The sequence below is a fragment of the Bombus pascuorum genome, chromosome 16 (genome assembly GCF_905332965.1).
Source record: "Bombus pascuorum chromosome 16, iyBomPasc1.1, whole genome shotgun sequence".
Lineage (NCBI taxonomy): Eukaryota > Metazoa > Arthropoda > Insecta > Hymenoptera > Apidae > Bombus > Bombus pascuorum.
In genome coordinates, this window is record NC_083503.1 from 2,584,442 (window position 1) to 2,605,306 (window position 20,865).

A 20,865-nucleotide genomic window follows, 5' to 3' on the forward strand; every position below is an offset into this window, starting at 1 on the left:
TACAGTGGAGGACAGAAGTTTCAGGCGATTCCATCATTCTGACGGATTGTCGCGCTATGTTATATTTATTATATATTATATTGTACTTTATATTATTACATGTATATTGTATTGATGATGAAATTCACACGGATAAAATTCTCTAATTCATTTCAACTAAAATTACAACCCGGTAAAGCGAAAAATAAAAATTTTTGCTACTTGCACTTCTACATTCATACTTAGCCCATGGAAGATAATTCGACGACCTAACCTCACCTTGTTTCCCTATCGTTTTCTATCTCCCTAACAAAACACTCAATCACGTGAATACCAAAGATGCAAAGAATCAGAATAGAGTTGGACAGTAATTGATTATTTTTTAATCGATTTCTGTAGTCGATTATTTAATACAGTTGCAATAATAGTAATCGTCAATCAATCTATACGATCGTTAATAAATAAATCATAGTCATGAATAACTTGTGTAACTGGAGATCATTAATCAGTAATTTTTAAATCACTCCACGATTCATTTATATTTTATAATCACCTGTAACGTGTATTTGTACCTTTTGAAAATTGTACAACACGGCTGACCGCGCATGTTTATGAAGTTTTTTACATAATTCTGATTGGCTAGTACTGTAGGATTCGGTGGAACTGAAATATTCATGGTGTTGCTATTACGGGAAACCTACGGAGTAAATCGTAATCAGATACGTGATGATTAATGGGATGATTGTTTCTTAGTGAATTAGTCATGACCATTGATTGCAACAACTTTTGATTCTGTCTTTGCTCATTAATCATTATTAAATAATCAGCAATCTAATCAGTAGATAAATTTTCTTTCTCGTTATAATTATATATAATTATATTTGTCAACTATATTTATATTAATCAATTTCACAATTTTTGCTAATATATTAATTATATAATATACTAATATTAATTCAATCAATTTCCAATAATATATAACATATATTAATCAATTTCATCAATTAATCATTCATTAATATATCAATCAATTTTTATAAATAATATAATATTAATCAATTTCTCAATTTTTGTTAATATATTATATAATTAATTTATTAAACAAAATAGAGAATTGATTAATATATATTATGTATTATTAGGAATTGATTGATTTAATATAATTACAATTAATGTATATTATATATTAGAAATTGATTGAATTAATATATTAGTATATTACTATATTACAATTTTTTTAAATATATTAATTATGTAATATATTAACAAAAATTGAGAAATTGATTGAATTAATATATTAGTATATTACTATATTAGAATGTTCTTTAATATATTAATTATATAATATATTAACAAAAATTGAGAAATTGGTTCATCAGATAAAATAGAAATTTACATAAAATCGCATGAACAAGAGGAATGTGCAATTGGAAATTAAATTCTGACACCAGTCACTTGACTTAACATCAATTAATCGAATTACGTTCCGCCCAACTCTGGTTACCAAAGTGTGCAAGAGAAAAAAGATCTAACATATTTCAATCCACGCTGTAAATTCGAGATGTTCGAAATTCCATAGGAATAGGAAGGAAGGCCTTGCGGTCGCGCGTCGTTTCTTCACGCCACCCTCATTATTGCTCGTCCTTCGAGCTTTACGATCACGGGATATTCGTCCCAGTCCCTCAGATTAGTCACGATGAGGCCTCTGCTATCCTCGTTCGCCTCCGCTTCGTACACCCCTGAATATCGACTCTAAAGACCGCCCGTCGTCTCCTCAGCCAGCTGACTTCTCGTTCACTCGCATTTCGTACGTGATGATGTAATCTGGAACACATCGAATCGTCCCAAATCAAGTTGTTAAAAAATGACCATTTTTGGACCTTCTTGCGAAGGAAGAATTTTTGCAGCACATTCAAGAGCGTTTCTCTTCAATAAAAATTACTAACATTTATCCGACGTGCGACGATTAAGTCGTAGAAAAATTCGAAATTACAAGGATGAAAAATGGCAACGATGGTGGTGAATGTGTTGCTCGTGCGTTACACACGTAATCTTCGTGTTCTTCGGATACTGTTCTTTCTGATCCTATCGATATTTATAAACGCGGACAGTGTCGCCGTTTGCTTCTTGTCATGAGTTTTATCTTATTTCCACGGTGTCGGCATTTCCAATGGTTTCATAAATAAGGATAAGACTATCGCTTTTTAAGAATCGTTTTATCAGCGTAACACGTGTTGAAAATGTTGATCGTGTTGCCGCGTATACGTAGCTATACTCGTCCGATTGAATTATTAGCAACACGAGTAGAAAGAGAAGTCGGATACCTCGGAATTTATAATTAGCATACGGGCACCTGATGGATTTTCAAATTTATTTTTCTTGGAAACGAAGCCTCGAACGAAAAAATGTTATTCTTCTTTTTCCACTTGTTTCTTCATTTAGAATCACCATCCAAACGCTTGTACCATGCTCTCGGAGACATTTTGTATATGAACACTATTAAAATCAAAATCTGTTACTGGGGAATATTACGTTCGGATGGTACAGCACTTGGATATTTACATGTTACACTATTTTATTATTTCCTGATATTATTAATATATTTAATGATATGATTATTATATGAATGGACTAGGCTACAGTAATAATATTATAAAATATGTACGTATTTGAAACAGAAAAAATTCATTATTGGAAAATATTACGTTTGAATTGTATTCGACATTCTGATATTTACATATTATATTATTTCACTATTTTCTGATATCACTAATATATTTAGTGATATATACTATTTTAGAATATAATATTTTAGAATAGATTATATAAATGGACTACGTAACAGTACTAATATTATAAAATATTTATTTTATAATATTACGATATTAATTTATTATTATAATTAATATTATATTTTTTATAAATATTTGAAACAGAAAAAATTCATTATTGGAAAATATTACCTTCGAATGGTATTCAACATTCTCATATTTACATATTATACTATTTTATTATTTCTTCATTTTACTATTAAATAACTTGACTATATTATACATATACACAGTACTAATATTACATTATATTACCATAGGCTGGTATGTTTACTGGTATTATATGGACAGTATTTACCGACATTTACTGTATTTAACATAGCATTTGATTAGAGAGAAGGGGGCTATTATTTTACTATATCGAATTAATACTTTGATTTTCCATAATTTTAAAATAGTTCGATTAACTTTTCTCCGAGCTGCGGTTCCAAACATCTAACGTGGACGATCCTGTAACGGCGTTGCATGATCGTGGATGGTTGAGAACCGTCTTGATAGCGGGCAACACGGGTGGTCTCCGGAGGCCGCGCCGTGGCGGAACGAGCAAATACGCCGTCGGCATTTTTGACGGTGAAATCCGACTAGGTGGGGTCCCGACGTACCCCGTGTCAGACGTCATTCTCGTGCCCTTCCCGCGTTGCTTTCCGATGAATACGCGTATCCTTGGTTCATGCGAGACACGGAACCCGGGACACCCACCTCTTAGTCCGGTCTTCTGAATGGTTTTGTGGCTCGGCCTGTCAGTTTCGAGTCTTGAGTCATCCGGTATATTAGGAGCCTTGGAATGTATGAATTTGACGGTCTTTTTATTTTTTATTTTGGAAAACGTTCATTGATAGTTTAATGGAATGTAGGATTTTCTATGCTCGATGTAGCGTTCGCTGCTCGAATGGCTTGAAACGAAATATCCGATGCGGGTCGTGTTTCGTTTCTTGTAATTGTGTACGGTGTGTTTAGTAATATAATATGGACTGATGCGATACTGCTTTTGTTGCGAACGAAATTATCTTTGAAATTTGTTCTTTTTAGCCACTTATGTGTAGTTGTATTATTCGTTATGTTATATGTAAATAAATGAATACATATTTTAAATATAAAAATAAAAATAAATATAAGCGTAAATAACATTAAAATGAATACATGTTTATCTTATTTATACATTTATGTATATTATCATATTTACATATATTCAGATGTATTCATATCAAAATATAAATATTTATTCATCATAAAATGAATATATAACAATATGTAAAATGAATACATGTTATTATATGTTATTTATGCTCTTATACATATATTCATATAAAACTATAAATATGTAATCATCATTAAATGAATACATAATAACATGTAAAATGAATACATGTTTATAGTATTTATACATTTATGTATATTATCATATTTACATATATCCAGATGTATTCATATCAAAATATAAATATTTATTCATCATAAAATGAATATATAATAATATGTATTCATTTTACATATTATTATATATTAAATAACATTAAAATGAATACACGTTTATATTATTTATACATTTATGTATATTATCGTATTTACATATATTCATATGTATTCATATCAAAATATAAATATTTATTCATCATAAAATGAATACATAATAATATGTAAAATGAATACATATTATTATATGTTATTTATGCACTTATACATATATTCATATAAAACTATAAATATATAATCATCATTAAATGAATACATAATAACATGTAAAATGAATACATATTATTATATATTATTTGTGTATTTATATATATAATTATTTTTCATCATTTATTGTCATTCAAATATACCATCATTTTCCCATATATTTATATGTATTCACTTTACATACATATTATTGTATACTTATTTATTTCTTAGTTAAAAAGTTTTGCACATTATATTATAAAAGCAAAGATGGAAATAAAATCTTTCATGGTATAATTAATTGAATTTACAAATAAGCGCTTCCTTATTTGTTTAACTTTTCTCAATCTTGAATGTCGTAATATTGAGGCTTCTTTGAAAGGAGAGAAAATATGTTTCTATTAGCAGTAATTATCGATATGAAAATCTTTGCTCATTCGAAGGAAACACGAACATAAAGGGATTGAGGAAACTGATTTCGTAATGGATTTAGAGGGGGCGTGTTTTGTTTTATGGAACCGGTTTTAATGAAACCGATTTGCTTTTCGTTAATGAGCAATTTGTTCGCCTCTGCTGGAGAAATCAACTAAAATGATTCTATAAGAAACATGAGACTTAACAGGTGGATAGTAAATAACCATACAGTGTTGTTTCATTTAATGAATCTTATAGTTTATTTATTTGTTATTTTAGGAACTTATTAAAAATCTAATGTATATATTATAGCCTTGCCAGTGTAACACATGTATAACATAATGCTATTGGATTTAAGTAACGTTGCAATTAATCTATATACATGTACAACATACAGAAAATTTAGAGAAGGAAAATTCAATATAACGTCAATAGTAATATTTTATTTGATAGATTTCATTTTGAGTTGCAGCTTTTGTTTCAATCTTTTTTCCAATTTGCAGCCTGAGGTACTGATTCATTTCTTGAAAAAAAGTTTCATTATTGACATTCAGAATTAATAATATACAATTAATAATAATATAATAATTAATAACATAATGTATAATTATTTAGGAATATACATATAAAATTTAACAGAAATGTTACAAACAAAGTTAATTAGATTTAGTTGTATTTGCTTTTATATATATATACATATGATGGCATATGTGAATGACAATAAATGATGAAAAATAATAATATATATAAATACACAAATAATATATAATAATATGTATTCATTTAATGATGATTACATATTTATAGTTCTATATGAATATATGTATAAGTGCATAAATAACATATAATAACATGTATTCATTTTACATATTATTATGTATTCATTTTATAATGAATAAATATTTATATTTTGATATGAATACGTATGAATATATGTAAATATGATAATATACATAAATGTATAAATAATATAAACATGTATTCATTTTAATGTTATTTAATATATATATAATAAATATATATATTTTATTGTATTAACTGATGCTATTGCTTTCAGATTTATAAAATCTTTTTTCCTGACATTTCTGTATGCTATGTATATATATAAAATATAAAAATACATAAACTCTATATAAAAATAATAATAAACTATATATATAGTTATATATTATTATTTTTATATATAGTTTATATATTTTTATGTTTTATATATATATATACAAAAATGATATAACTAAGCCTAACAAACTTCGTTTATGATATTTGATACGTGAAATTTTATACGTATACTTATACAGCTGCATTCTATTTCTATACATACAAGATACAAATAACAATTTTAAATGGATAAACGATGCGGTATAATTGCAAAGCAGTTTCTATACTTTGACCAGTGAGAAGCTACAAATATCTATAAATATCGTTTAATAATAAAATAGTATAAATTACGTTTTAAATATGTGCAATTTACAAGCAAACAATCTGTCCAATTGCAAACCACAGAATAATTAGCATGAAACGTTCCGTATTACGATTAATACATTTAAACGATGCGGACAGTGAACGTGTAATGACTCGTTTCGACAAGATCGATGGGGTTGTCGTGTACGTGACAGCGAGGGCGACGGTTGCGACCCATAACAGAGCTATTTCCATGTCTTCTTCGGCGAACGCTTTCATTGGTACCCTGCCAGAATTTTTTCCCGGTAGGTATATATCCGTAAAGCTATAGAAACGTGTGTTACGACACCGGGCCAGCTCTCGATGTTTCTCTTCGAGGAATCGTCCCGAGCATAAACATTACCAGGCCGTCGAAAGCTTAAAGTGGCACGAGTCGCGAATAAAGCAACCGGCCAATCCCCCTGATGGTTTGCCTCGTGACTCTGGCCAGCCGTGGTTCTAGCCAACTGAAAAGGGTCCAGGTAGTGAGTTCGCCCTTTGAAGAAAGACAACTGCGTTCCAAACCTGTATTTTAGACGCGGCGTTCTTTGACGAATTACCAGAAATTACCAGAAACTATCGTACCAACTAAATACACCCGAGGAAACGCCGGAATAGGCTGTATATTTTCTTTTCTTTTCTTTTCCTTTGGTCTTCATTTTTCTCTCCCTTTCTTTTCTTTTTCTTTCTTTCTTTCTTTTTAGTATGGGGAATAACGTAGAAATGCGTCGGTAAGAATAAGAATTTTTGAAATGTACGTACTTTACTGTTTAGTCTGGGACACTTAACTTCTTTATTCTGTTTTGCCCTTGGATGGTCAAACAGAAATATTGGGTTGGCAATTAAGTGATTGCGGATTCTATTGTTAGATGGTATTGACAAAATCCGCAAGGACTTAGTTGTCAACCCAATTACAATGGAGGGCACAATGACGAAAGGGAAGCAAACAAAGATTCGTTTCATCTGTTAAGCAGTAGCTACGTACGTGAACATTATTTTGTATATTTTATGCGCGTCCTTATATTACGTGCATTCTGTGAATGTTTCCGTAGCTATCGATATATGTGTTATGTATTAGTCACTGTGTCTTATGAAAAATCTTAACATACATGTAAAATGAAAAATAACCTAAAAATATACAGATGGTATAAATATAAGAAATAAACATAAGTATAATTATAATACAAATATAAATTAATAATAAATATAAGGTGAGAAAAAACATAAAAATAAAATATCTACCTAAATGGTAAATAAATCGTGCAATTAAAATATGGTAAGGATCGTTGGAAGAAATCGCCGAGATTATTTTACGCGAATTAGCATGATGGCCGTTGCATTTGTCAACGATCTGGTAAATAAAATTTTATTAATTAGCCTGGGTTTCAAAAGATTCTTCTTGCACATGTATCTCGTTAGGCAATTTTCTCTGATTGAGATTCACGTGACGCGTATGGTATTTTTTGATGGTAGAAGGCGGAAGGTTGCAAAAAGAGTTGACCTACACCTCGGAAGCACTGGGCGAAGCAGCCGCCTCGACACATCAGCTGGTGATTCAAACACCGAGGCATCCCGGGGCGAATATCTTGCACCCTGCCGCACTCAAGGAACACTTAGAAATCCTGAAGGCGGCCACGCAGGTCACCGTACACCTGTTCGACACGTAAGTTCATTTTTTATTTTATTCTTTTTTTCTTTCTCTTACTCTTTTCTCTTGTTCGTTCCACCGTTTCGCCAGACACGTGGAAATGTATACGAAGTTGGTGGAGAAGAGCCACGAGTTTTCATCTGAATCTACATCGGACGATAACTGTGCCGTGCTGTATACAGGAAAATTAAGAATTCAGATGTCATACGACGAATTTTTGAATTTGTATATCGAATGAAATTTTCTTATAACATGTAAGGCGAGTGAATTTTACTGAATTATAAGACATATATCAATGGCATACTCTTAAAGATGGGAATTTTTCGTATATATATATATAAAAATATATATTATATACTATATATAATACTAATAATAAATACCATAATATTATAGTAATATTGTAAACATTGTATTGTAATATTGTAAAATATAAAATGTATATATATATGTACTGTGTTTTACAATATTGTAAATATTGTATTGTAATATTGTAAAATGTAAAATGCATATAAATCTATTACATTTTACAATATATAGTATATGTAGTGTATTGTACAATATTGTAAAATATAAAATGTACAATCTATGTTTTTTTTCTACAATCTATGTTTAGTGCATGCTAAATATATTGTATATAGTACATTTTACAATATTACTTACAATTAGTTTTCTTTTTTTTTTACTACATTGGAAGAATCTTCTTAGTCCTTCTACTAATCTGTAAGAATCTGTTTCCAGCCTTTCTTATTAACTTGAAAGAAAGTTTCTCATCTCTGAGACTCATATGCCCTAAATTTTCTATTTTTTTCTTTATTATTTTCTATTATTTCTTTTATTTTATCCGTAACTCCACTTGTTCCAAATTTCATTTGTTTCCATCTCCAGAATTTCTTCCCATTCCAAACTATCCTGCAGGGAGCAAGCAGAAGTTAACTCTCCATCAAGTTATTAAAACTCGTACTATAATTTCATGTTTATAGAACGAGTTTCTGGTTAAGAGTACAGCACGGTTGTAACACGTTGATCGTGTAAGTAATACTATACGATGCGTAACGATGGTTTACATTATCTTCTGAGAAAAAAAAAAAAGAAAAATACAAGAAAACTAATGAATATATAAAAATCGAAATTGATTTGCTTGGAAATAAAACGTGAATATGTACATTCCACACAATTTGCCTACTTTCCAAAGACTTCGTAGACACCCTGTGAGTGGCGAGGAGACAGCGAAGAACAGCGATTGCCATCGTTTCGAGTTGTTCGCAAGAGTCGATTCCTCGCCGCTGTTATCGGCGAGACGGTGGTTAAAGGGATGCAAAACTTGTTGTATTCATGAATGCATGCTTTCTGTGTCGTTTGCAGCGAGTGGAGGCTGAAAGACATGTGTTACGCGCTGAACATACCCAACTTCGACATGCACTACATCGACCAGGTAATTTAGAGCTACCACTTTATCTAGATGTAAGTAGATACGCGATGTCACGTTCGTGTTCGTTGGCTGTTCAACTGTTCAGGTATTCGACGCGTGAACCACTCTATCGCGTTATCGTGCGTGCACTGTGACTCTTTCGATTTCTCATTAGGAAATTCTGAAACTAGCGATGGCTACGATAGCTACGAGACGAAGAGTAAGCTCGAGGAGCAAGCACTGGTTATATCATTTATACATTTAGACTTTTTCTTTGTACTAGATGCAAGGAAACGTTGTTAATAATATTATAAATATTACGGTATAATAATATAATATTATATATTACAATATAATAATATTGCAATATCATGACGATATTATATTATTACACGTTACAATATTATGATACAATTTGGTGTCAATTATATGATTTCAATTTATTATAATCTCTTGCTGTTTTCTGGATTTTTTCTTTACATTAGATGCATGGAAATTTTGTTTAAAATATTATAAATGTTACGGTATAATAATATAATATATGTTATAATTAATATTACAATATTATGAAACTTATAAATATTATATTATTACACATTACAATATTATGACAAACACAGTAGTACAATCATGTTCAATCATTAACTGAATCATTTGGTGCCAATTATATGACTTCCATTTATCATACAATCACTTGCTGTTTTATGGATTTTTTCTTTACATTAGGTGCAAGGGAAAGTTATTTATTACATTATAAATATTACAGTATAATAATACAATGTTATATATAACAATATAATAATATTGCAATATTATGACGATATTATATTATTACACATTGCAATTTTATGACAAACACAGTAGTACAATCATGTTCAATCATTAACTGAATCATTTAATGCCAATTATGTGACTTCGACCCATCGTAAAATCACTTGCTGTTTTATGTGATTCCTTACAATGAATTTACGATTCAAGTGAGCTACTTATTGCCAGGCAAACTAAAATATGTATTCACGATTTTATATTATGAAATAAACTTAGCATTTATGTCTAATATCAAAATGGTAATCGCGCGAAAAAAGAAAATCTCAATTGCAATTTTATTGAATTTTGGGTATGTTTTAGGGGGGCGGGGATACGACCAAATGTTTTAACAAAAAGAATATAATACTTTACATTTACTACAATTTAAGAGTTTGACTGGATTAAAAATGTGTTTGACGAAAAGAAAATACCACTCGTTACATTACATTTACTTCAAGACATTAAAAATGAAATTGTATATGCATTTGCACAGAATTGCCATCCTAATAGCGGTAAGGCATGGTTAGATTAGGTATGGTTAGGTTAGATTAAGTTATATGAGATCAGGTTAGCTTAGGTTAGGTTAGATTAGGTTAGATTCAATGGGTGGCTCAAAAGATCTAACCTAACTTAACTTTTGACCCATGATCGTTCCACGCCTCTGATAAAGTGTATGTTACTCAAGACCCTCTACAATATATCTCAAGGTCAAAATCATTAGAGTCAAGGCTGTTGAAATTACGTAATGTCAAAAGTACATCGTAATAACTAAACTGCGGACTTTTATGCATTTTTGCGAAATTTAAAGGTACAAACACAAAATATTCGAAGTATAGTATCTTGTTCGTCCCTCATTTTTCCAATTGAACGTGTCCTTCGTGCATCAGGTTCACACAATGGCAAAACATCGATGAAATGAAAAGATAAATAATTCATGTTGCTCTTCATGTTGTTCGCATACACTTCATCGCGCGTCAAAGTCGACAAGTTTCAGGAAATTTGTTCAAACGACACAATCTTTTACCAGAAAAATGTGCAAAATTGACACGAGGAACCGGCGAGAGTCAGACGATGAAACAAATCTCCGTTTAAGCTTCGTTTCCTTAATTGTGTTCATAAGAACCTGAATTTGCATAAATATCCGCAGTCTAATCGCAACGATCAGTTTTGCCTGATTAAGCAAGCGTACAGTCGCTTATTAATATTAAAATTAAGCATATTAGTAATACTTAGAATGTGTGTAAAATCATGGCAAAACAAATTCTCACGGTAATCTGTGTAAACTCATGGTAAAATCCTACTGATGATTCTCGTAGTCATCACCAATAATCCTTAGAAATAGCTTGTGAGCTCAAACGCACAACAAAAGAAAGAGAACAAAATCCCCGTAGATTCCATTTCTAAAAATATGAAATATTTGAATAGTTGAATATATTATATATTGTATTTTATATCTATTATATATTATTATATGTTGTATTATATAAATATATAAATAAGTACATTTAAATATTATTTAAATATAAGCATATAGTATAATATACAATTTAATATATAATATAACATAATATAATATAATATAATTTAGTGTATTGTAATGTAATGTGATGTAATATAATGTAATATAATACAATACAATATAATGTAATACAATATAATACAATATAATACAATGTAATGTAATACAATACAATACAATACAATACAACACAATACAATATAATATAATATAATATAATATAATACAGTACAATATAATATAATACAATACAATACAATATAATACAATATAATATATAATATATAATTTAATATAATTCAATATATAACTTAAATATGAATTTAAATATAATAATTTATATTATAATTATAATTCTACATATATATAGAATACATATATGTGTTCATACGTGTTCATGAAAAAACGTTTTCCTTGTAATCTAGCAACAGCACGAAGGAAGGCGACGCGTAACGTAAACGGATCGAAAGATTCTCACAGTTTAGTTTAATAGGAAAAGAATAAGGGAAAATCGTGGCCATCGCTAGGCGTAGCACGTATCCGCGGCGGATCTGTTCGTTTGTGTCCTGGAGTCCAGTCACCATGTCGCAGCGTCGTTCCCCAACGACTCACGTACAGTCGTAAACGTCGAAAATTGAATACGACGCTTGAAAAGCCGAACAAACGTCGCGCCGGTTTGCACGTACAAAGTCGCACGCTCGTTTTCGCGCGCTCACGCGTGCTACATCGTTTCTTGCGCGCCGCTAACGAGCGGACGCGTTAGACGCGTTTCGTGCGGCTGGGAAAAAGGAAAAGCACGAAATTACCTCAGCGTGAGAGACGCCGCGACGTCGAACGCGCCGCTTCCGCGATTTTACCAGCGCCAGTTTCACCGCACCGCGCTCTGCTCTCCATTTAATGCTCTAATTTTCTTTTTTCCATCGTCAGTCGGAAAACGAGCGATTTTCATTGCGGCTTCGTTCCTCTCGACTCGGCAACTTCCAGCAATTCGGCGAGTTCGTTCGCGAGAAAATTCAGGACAAGTTTTGTTAACATTTTTTTTTTTTTTTTGTGGGATTAACTATGCCGCATTGCCTTGATCTTTTCAAGTCCAATGTCATTTTTAACGCGTTTCTGAATTTCGAGAAAAGTACGAAAGAATGTTGGTCCATACATGTAATTCTCTTTTCTTCTCTTCTGTTTGTGTTGAAGTATTTCTTCGCATCAGCGTTACAGATATTTTTACAGTGGAGCCTCCCTCATCCAAAGTAGCAGTTAAGGAGGAGACAAAACTGTTCAAATAATGGAATGTTCAGATAATGGATAATAGGGAGATGATGGAACAATAGGAATACAGATTAAGATTGATCGGTAGTTTCTTTAAATATTTATGGATGCCATATATTTCTTTCAACAAAATTTCTTCTTGCACTTCCAAAAATCAAATTTTTTGAGTGTCACGAATGCCTCGATATGAAAAAGCACCTCTTCTTTTACCATTACACTGCAGATTTTCATGCAGTTAAACCGTGTCCAAATATCCAGCTTATAGGAATTGCAAGAAATACGTGTATCGTATACGCGCAGAAAAATTTCAATGAAAAAGAAAAAAAGAAGTTGAAGGATCGAATACGAGAATTCTAGGGATTGTAAAGTTTTATGCGATTAAATCGTGTCCAAATATTTAACAAAATTCGCTACGTGTATGTAGACTTTTGTAACCGACTGTAGTTCGAAAGAAACTCCGAAGATCAAGCAACATCCGCGCGATTCATTATGTTTCAATCTCGAAGTTTCTGTTGAATGATAGATGTTCCGGTATGCAGGAATTGCCTGAAGTAACAACCGACTAAATCACACGGCGGTCTCCTGTATCTCAGACAAACAGGAATATTATTATCCCAGCGCTTATGTACAGGATGTTTCACTTTTAACGCGACCGCATCCTCTTATTCCTATTCACTGGATCTCATCGATTTACAATCGCAGACAAGATTGCTGTTTACATGAATAACCTAATTGAAACTATATATATATGTATCAATTGTGTATAAAATATATTTATAGAGCTATGCATTCGTGTAATACGTAAAGTTCTTGCGAAGTTTTTATTTTATGGTTCGAATTAATCGAGGTTTGTACCCTGTACGTATGCAACCGAGACGAATACCTGTGTCTGTCTGGTTGCCGTGTCACAGGCACTTTTCTTTGCCAAAATTGCTTTCCTGATTTTAGGTACAGATTTCGGGTTTGAAGAGTAGCTTTTTGGTAATATTCGAATGACAAATTATTTGGGCTATTGATACTTTTATATCTGACATAAAAATGTTCGATACTGGAATTTTAGACCAATAGAAGTTGAAGCGTAAACCGAGATTTTGTAGATTTGGGACGGGATTTTGAATTGTCGTTGTTCTGTCACTTTATAAGTCAATTACGATGGTTTGAAAAGATGGCTGGACAGAAATAAAAGACGCGAAAATGCACGACGTAAACGAGTCATTATCAAGGACACAGACATATACAGTTACGCACGGTATCCGCTGCAATTAACACGAAAGACTGGTGATAAGTAGACAGCGGATGTTTGTGCATTTTTCGGAAATTTAAGATTCCAAAAATCTACATAGTGCGTGTAACATGCAAAAGTGTATACAATATTTAAAATACAGCACTTACTATGATGTTCGATACATGAGACAAATTCCTATTTAGGTAACGTTTCTCCAATTGTGTTCACAAAAATATAGAACTGTTTTAAATTTATCATACGCGTGTAAACGCTAGATCGATTCTTAACTAAACACGTTCGAACTCCGTTTTCTTGAAAATAAAGTCTTAAACGGAAAAATTATTTATTTTACATCTTTCACATACTTTCGCTTCTACGATAACATCTTATCGATCGTCTACTCGTACCAGTCGGTAATTAACCATACGGTATATAACTTCTATATAGATTTTCAAACTGGTTTCAAATTTGACCGTGTCACGTTACAGTGTCAATAAACCGCGAAACGTTTTATAGAGTACGTGCTCGTACGTATACGAGTCGAAGAGCTGCCACGAATTCGACGTAGATCTTTTGTAACAAAATTTCACCTTATTTCATTTTCGCTCAAACTAAAAATTTCTTCTCTCACACAAAGTACCTTCGATCACGCAGCAAACGTCTGTTAAATCGCCGCTGAAGCCTACGATTCGTCGTCTGAACGTGCAGTTGAAGTGAAAGCCTGTGTAATCGCGTTAGTTGGAAAAATGAAACAGTCGATGGGCAAAAAACGAGCTTAACGCGTTCTCGATTAAATTCGTGGTCGCGTTACTTGACCAGACCACCGCGACGACGGTGTAACAAATGTCCGCTAGGTTCCTCGAATCCTATCCAAATTCATATTATTCGTAAATCAAGGGGGCCGAAAAAACGAAACGCTTGGCTGGAGAGACCGCCCTATTCGAGTTTCCGAGAACACACAGGTGGCCTCCCATAATGCCTTCCTACCAAGAAAAACCTTATGGCGATCGTTAGTGTCCACTATCGAAGAAAAGGAGAAATAATCGTAAATCGGTGCCGGGAACGTAGCATTCGTCATCGAATAATCCATTAAATACATCAGAGCATGACAATTTCTTTCGTCTAACGCTGCTAGGGAAATTCTTCCACGCTGATGGCTGATCGTTAGACCGTCGATTTTTTTCCCTTCCTCGGACATTCCATGGGTTCGAAAGTGTGTATGATATGCAAAAGTATGCGAAATATCGGAAGCGTCGTATTTCTTACGATATTTCCTAGGGAGAAGCAAATTTCTCTGTGGGTTTCAGTTCTTTAATTATATTCTATAATATAATTATATTAAATTATATTTTAAGACATGAATTTACATAAATATCTGCCATGATTGCTACGTAGCTACAATGTTGAGCCACGATCACTGCGATGATGTAATCGATTACTCGAACTCGCCGAATCGATAATTTCCGCGATACATCGCCCGGTCCTCTCTTTGTCTTCTCTTAGTCTTCCAATTTATCTCGTATCTGTCATTGATCTGTTCGACGAATGATTCGAAATCCTGAACAAGCATCGGCATACGCGATTGCATGTAAAGAAATTAGAAAGATGTCATGTGATTTGTTTGTAGTTCGATATAAATAGATTTCACGCGAGCTTTTCTCGTTAAATATAAATACCGTGGACCAGTTTCTAACGAATTTTTAATTGCAGATTTTCGATAGAATTATACCATGCGCCATCATTACACCCCTCGACTGTTTCTGGGAGGGCAGCAAGCTCTTAGGACCAGACTCTCCTGTGTATATACCGTAAGTATCATACATATAATTTGTATATAAATATATAGGTACATAAGTAAGTAAAATTGAATGAAAAAAGTAAACAAAATATAATTAAATTAAGTGAATGAGAAATAAAACAAATGTATATATAAATAAATAGGAAACAATAAACGAAACAAAATATTAGGTTGGTAACTACGTGATTGCGGATTTTGTTATTAGGTGGTAATGCCTTAGTTGCCAACCTAACCTAACCTCAATAGTAGAAGAGATATATGTATATATTTACGTATAACGTATAACATTTTTATATATATTATATTAAATTGATACATGTGCAGTGTCAACATCGTCACGTAGACTTCGAAATCGTTAGACCGCGGGTTTCTATGCAAACTCATTTGTCCATGGATATAACAGAAAATACGGAAACTGGTATAGAAGATTCGTCTACCTATGAAATATCAGATAAGCCATTATACTCTGGATATTTGATACATTATTATACATACTTATATATAGTACATTTTCTATAGATTGTTCACACTCTACGTAATAATGTTGGGTTGGCAACTAAGTGATCGTGGATTTTGGTAATATATTACCTAATGGTAATATATATAATAATGTATAATGACATATATAATATAACAATATAAATGTTTCTCATAAATGCATGGAATTCCGTAGTCTATTAATCACTATCGGTTCATCGTTCTACAAAGAGAGATAAATAGATAAATATATATGTATATATAAAGAGAGAAAGAGAGTGAAGTGGTTCATTTCGCCTTTGAATTATTTTTTCCACGGTAGCGGCACGCAGATGCACAAGCCAGTGCACTGGACGAATCTCAATCCATTGTGGATGCTGGACGAGATGAAGAAACTGCAGTTCATGTTTCCCTTCAAAACTCTGGAGGACTACATGAAGAGGGCCGGGATAACGAACGGCTACCAAAGCAAGCCCTGCCTCGACCCAGCGGACCCTGAGTGTCCGGAAACCGCGCCCAACAAAAAATCTCAGCAGGTAAGCAAGCAAGCAAGCAACCAGGCAACCAGGCAAGCAACCCAACAAACGCACCTTGTCTCCGAGATTGTAGTACCAGCGGAGCCGTGTGTCGACCGATTAAGGTGAAAGTCTTGGCGTGTAATTGTTGATACACGGGTAGTCCCGGCGCGTTTCGTGGCGTCGTCTTTTGATACCGACAAATTCGGATTAAATTGCGCAAAAAGGATGCTCATAACAGTCGCTGTAAATTAGCTTGGTAAAAAGAAAAAAAGAAAAGAAAAAAGAAAAAAAGAAGGAGGGTACCTTGGAATGTACGAGTTTTCTTGCCTTCTTTCCTTCTTTTTATTTTTCTATCTTTCTTTCTTTTCTTTTTGTTTTTGTTTATTTCGTTTACTCGCACCGCGTGGTATTTCTTTCCTTTTACGTCTTTTTTCCTTTTGCTTTTCTTTTCCTTTTTTTTTCTTTTTTCTTACGCACGATTATCACGTTCTTCTCGCGTAGGTCAGCCGTAAACTGCGATGATTAGCAGAAGTTAAATCGCTGGCAACAGTAGTAGAATGGTTTTTGATGACTCTGATGAGGCGAAATAGGGGTGAAAACATGGCTTCGCGAGATAGGCTTTTTTTCTTTGATTAGATGCTCGTCTGAGGAACAAACTTTTTTTAACCTGATTTTAGAGAGAATTTTTATTATCCTTGATACACTTGTGACATGATAACATCTTATATATTAGGTGCTTTTCTTGGTATATGAACAGAGTATTGGGTTAAATGATATTTCTGCGCATCGTTTAAATATAATTACTTGTCTTTTCCCAGTTTTAATATTAACATTACCAAATGGCCAGTTTTAATGTTTAATGTAACATTATACATTTACTGTTATTTCTTTTGTTTATATAATTTTATGTAAGTTCTTATGTTATCTCATTAATCAATTTCTCAATTTTTATTAATATATGATATTATTGTTTATCGTGTATTGATAAAGCAAAGCTGCATTTTATTCACAAAAACAAACGGTTCTTCTGTGAATCTAATTCTTCTGAACTTTTATTACAATCTTGGTGCAACACGTTGTCAACAATAATTTTATTGGGAAAGAACAGCTACGTTTTAATTTTCAATTTTATTATTTTAGACATTTTTATTAGGATCTTCGTTTTTTTTATATACTTACACTATACTTAGATCAGTCTCAACTGTAATTTCATTTAAAAATTAGAAAATTTCATTAGATTTTATTCATGAAAACACACAGTTTCTGTCTGAAGCTAATTTTCTAAATTTTTATTATAATCTCCGCTTTTTCTTACAAATTGGAAAACTATCAAAAACGTTGCATCATACGTGGAATTATAATTAGAAAATTAAAACTAAATTTCATCCAAGAAAATACACAATTCCTGCCTCTGTCTAATTAAACAATTTCCTAAATTGTTAATATTTTTATTATAATCTCTGCTTTTTCTTGCACATTGATATCAAAAACTATGAAGAACGTTGCACGGCACGTGGTCCACCATCAATTACAATTCCATTAAAAAATTGAAACTAGATTTCATCCACGAAAGGACATAATATTTGCCTGCATGTAATTAAAACAAAATCTCCCAAATTATTAAAATTTTCATTATAATCTCCGCTTCTTCTTGCAAATCCGCACCGATGCGGAAAACTTAGCTGAACCATGTAATTTAACTGAAACATGAAAATTATGTTTCATTCACAGGAACACGCAAGCTCCGTCTAAATCTAATTTCCTTTTAATTAATCTTCTTTACAATTTCCGCTTCTTCCTGACACGAGTTTCCGTCCGAATATCAGAAAGTCCGAAAACTGCAGCGCACGCGTGCACATGCACTGCGTTTTCTCGATTAACCAGCGGTGTATCCCAAGTGGGCAAGTTCGTGACACGCTTGTTACGTCAGACGCCGCGCGCCAAGACCATTGGCAAACGTTTGCGCGCAGCGTGCAGGCAAAAAGCTCGCCAACCGCTTATTAACACGCTTGTTCGTGCGTCAGACGGATCGATGTTATAATTCATAGGGCTACGTGCAATTATGCCGGGTCCGTTTATTAGCCTTAATTCCGTCTTGGCCTCGTTAATGGTGGGATTTATGGCTGCGATCGATCTGTCGTGGGAGGCCAACGCGGTTCAAACTGATGCACGTAAATAATCGTCTATTGCTATTACGAAACGCTATTGGGAAACGTTCAATTAGAAAGCGATCGACAAGTTGGTAGAGAAGTTGGATGCAGGGTAGTCGATAGTATCAGGCCAGTTGCTGAGCAAAATTTCCTGAAATATTCGTCTTTATGCTACTCAGTTAGGGTAATGCGCTGTGTAACGTTTGACAAGAGAGTGGAGTTGGCTAGGTGTTGGCCAGGTTATGTGGAATATTTATTTTTTTATTTAATTTGTACTTCACAATTTGTCCAGCTGCGTGGAATAACAACTAAGTGATTGCGGATTTTGTCATTAGGTGGTATTGACAAAATCTGCAATCACTTAGCTGCCAGCTCAAGAATTAAAAATAAGTAAACTGAAATTTATGAGATGGGTGAAGATATATACACGATGTAAGGTGATGTGTAAAAATATTATACGAAATTATTATTATATTGAAGAAAAAGAAGACAAGTGTGAGAAGTTGAGGATGCTGAAGCTTAACGAGCACGAATCTTGAGCCTGAGCAATGTTTCAATGCATGAGAATGAAAAAACATTTTGGTTTGTTAAATTCTTTATTGGAATTAGGAAGACAGAAGGAAAGAATATTCGAGTTGATAGTTGAACGTATGATGACGCACCATGATAACTAAAAAATATATTCTAATTACTAAAACTATATTCTAATCCATAGGAAATATTGAAGTAATTACTTCAAGAATAACTTTTGTATATCCGTAACCTGGAGACCACTGTTACAAAGGGAATAGAATTTAGTGAAGAAAATTTAAAATAACGAGAGGTCCATATTATTGTGCCCTTGAATATAAATTTTGTTTTTGGGTTACAAGCTCTAGGAACAAAAGAGCTATAAGTAGATTTCTATTGCTGTTTCTTGTAGCCTCCAGCTGGAGCTACACACCATGGTTAGCTTTTTGGTAATGCCATTTGCTATAAATATATGAAGGTGCTCCCTATCAGCTTCCTATTGTATTGTAACACTGTAAGAGTGAGGATCTGGATAAGCATACATTATACCTGTACTTATACCTATAATTATTCCAATGTATTTTTTTATTACAAATTCATCCACTCGTTGCTCTATTAGTCAACCTCAACAGGAAAGTCTTTTGCTATAAATATATGACCTATTACTTTCTATTGTATTGTAACACTAAAAGAGTGAGGATACTTATTTCAATATATTTTTCTATTACAAATTCATTCACTGGTTTCTCTATCAGTCAACCTCAACAGGAGATGATGGAGTTTTTCAAAGGGCAGTGGCGACATGGAGCGATTAAAGTATTAAACTAACCTTGTCTTATTGAATGACAGGTTTGAAAATCTAATTTAAAATTGTAGCTTCCTCGTTGCTTCTTTCCTCCACCTACTTTATATAAATTCTCATATGCAAAGATTGAGAAATTGATTAACCAGATAATAGAAGAATTTACATAAAGTTAGACGAGCAAAAGAAACAACAATGCATAATTCCAAATGAATTTTGAAACCAGTCATTTGAAGGTCCTGTAAGGGTGGCGTTAAGGAATATACACTTCCACTGAGAAAGACATAAAAGATATAAAAATACGAAGAATACAGCGGCCCTGGGAAGAAATAATTTGCGCCGTACAATGTCTGCCTTGGAACCAAACACTCGTTCGCTCGAACCTTCTCCAAGCAAACTGCAACCCCAGAA

At 32.7% G+C, this 20,865-nt stretch overlaps 1 protein-coding gene across 1 annotated transcript in view; it reads left to right on the plus strand.

Annotated features, from left to right (window-relative positions):
* Positions 1-20,865, plus strand: part of LOC132915225 (protein patched) — an 84,850-nt gene that overhangs the window by 43,581 nt on the left and 20,404 nt on the right. Inside the window, exons 3-6 of the mRNA XM_060974987.1 lie at positions 7,797-7,986; positions 9,337-9,406; positions 15,910-16,007; positions 16,797-17,010. Of these exons, the coding sequence (XP_060830970.1) occupies positions 7,797-7,986; positions 9,337-9,406; positions 15,910-16,007; positions 16,797-17,010 (572 nt within the window). The remainder of the gene's footprint in view (positions 1-7,796; positions 7,987-9,336; positions 9,407-15,909; positions 16,008-16,796; positions 17,011-20,865) is intronic.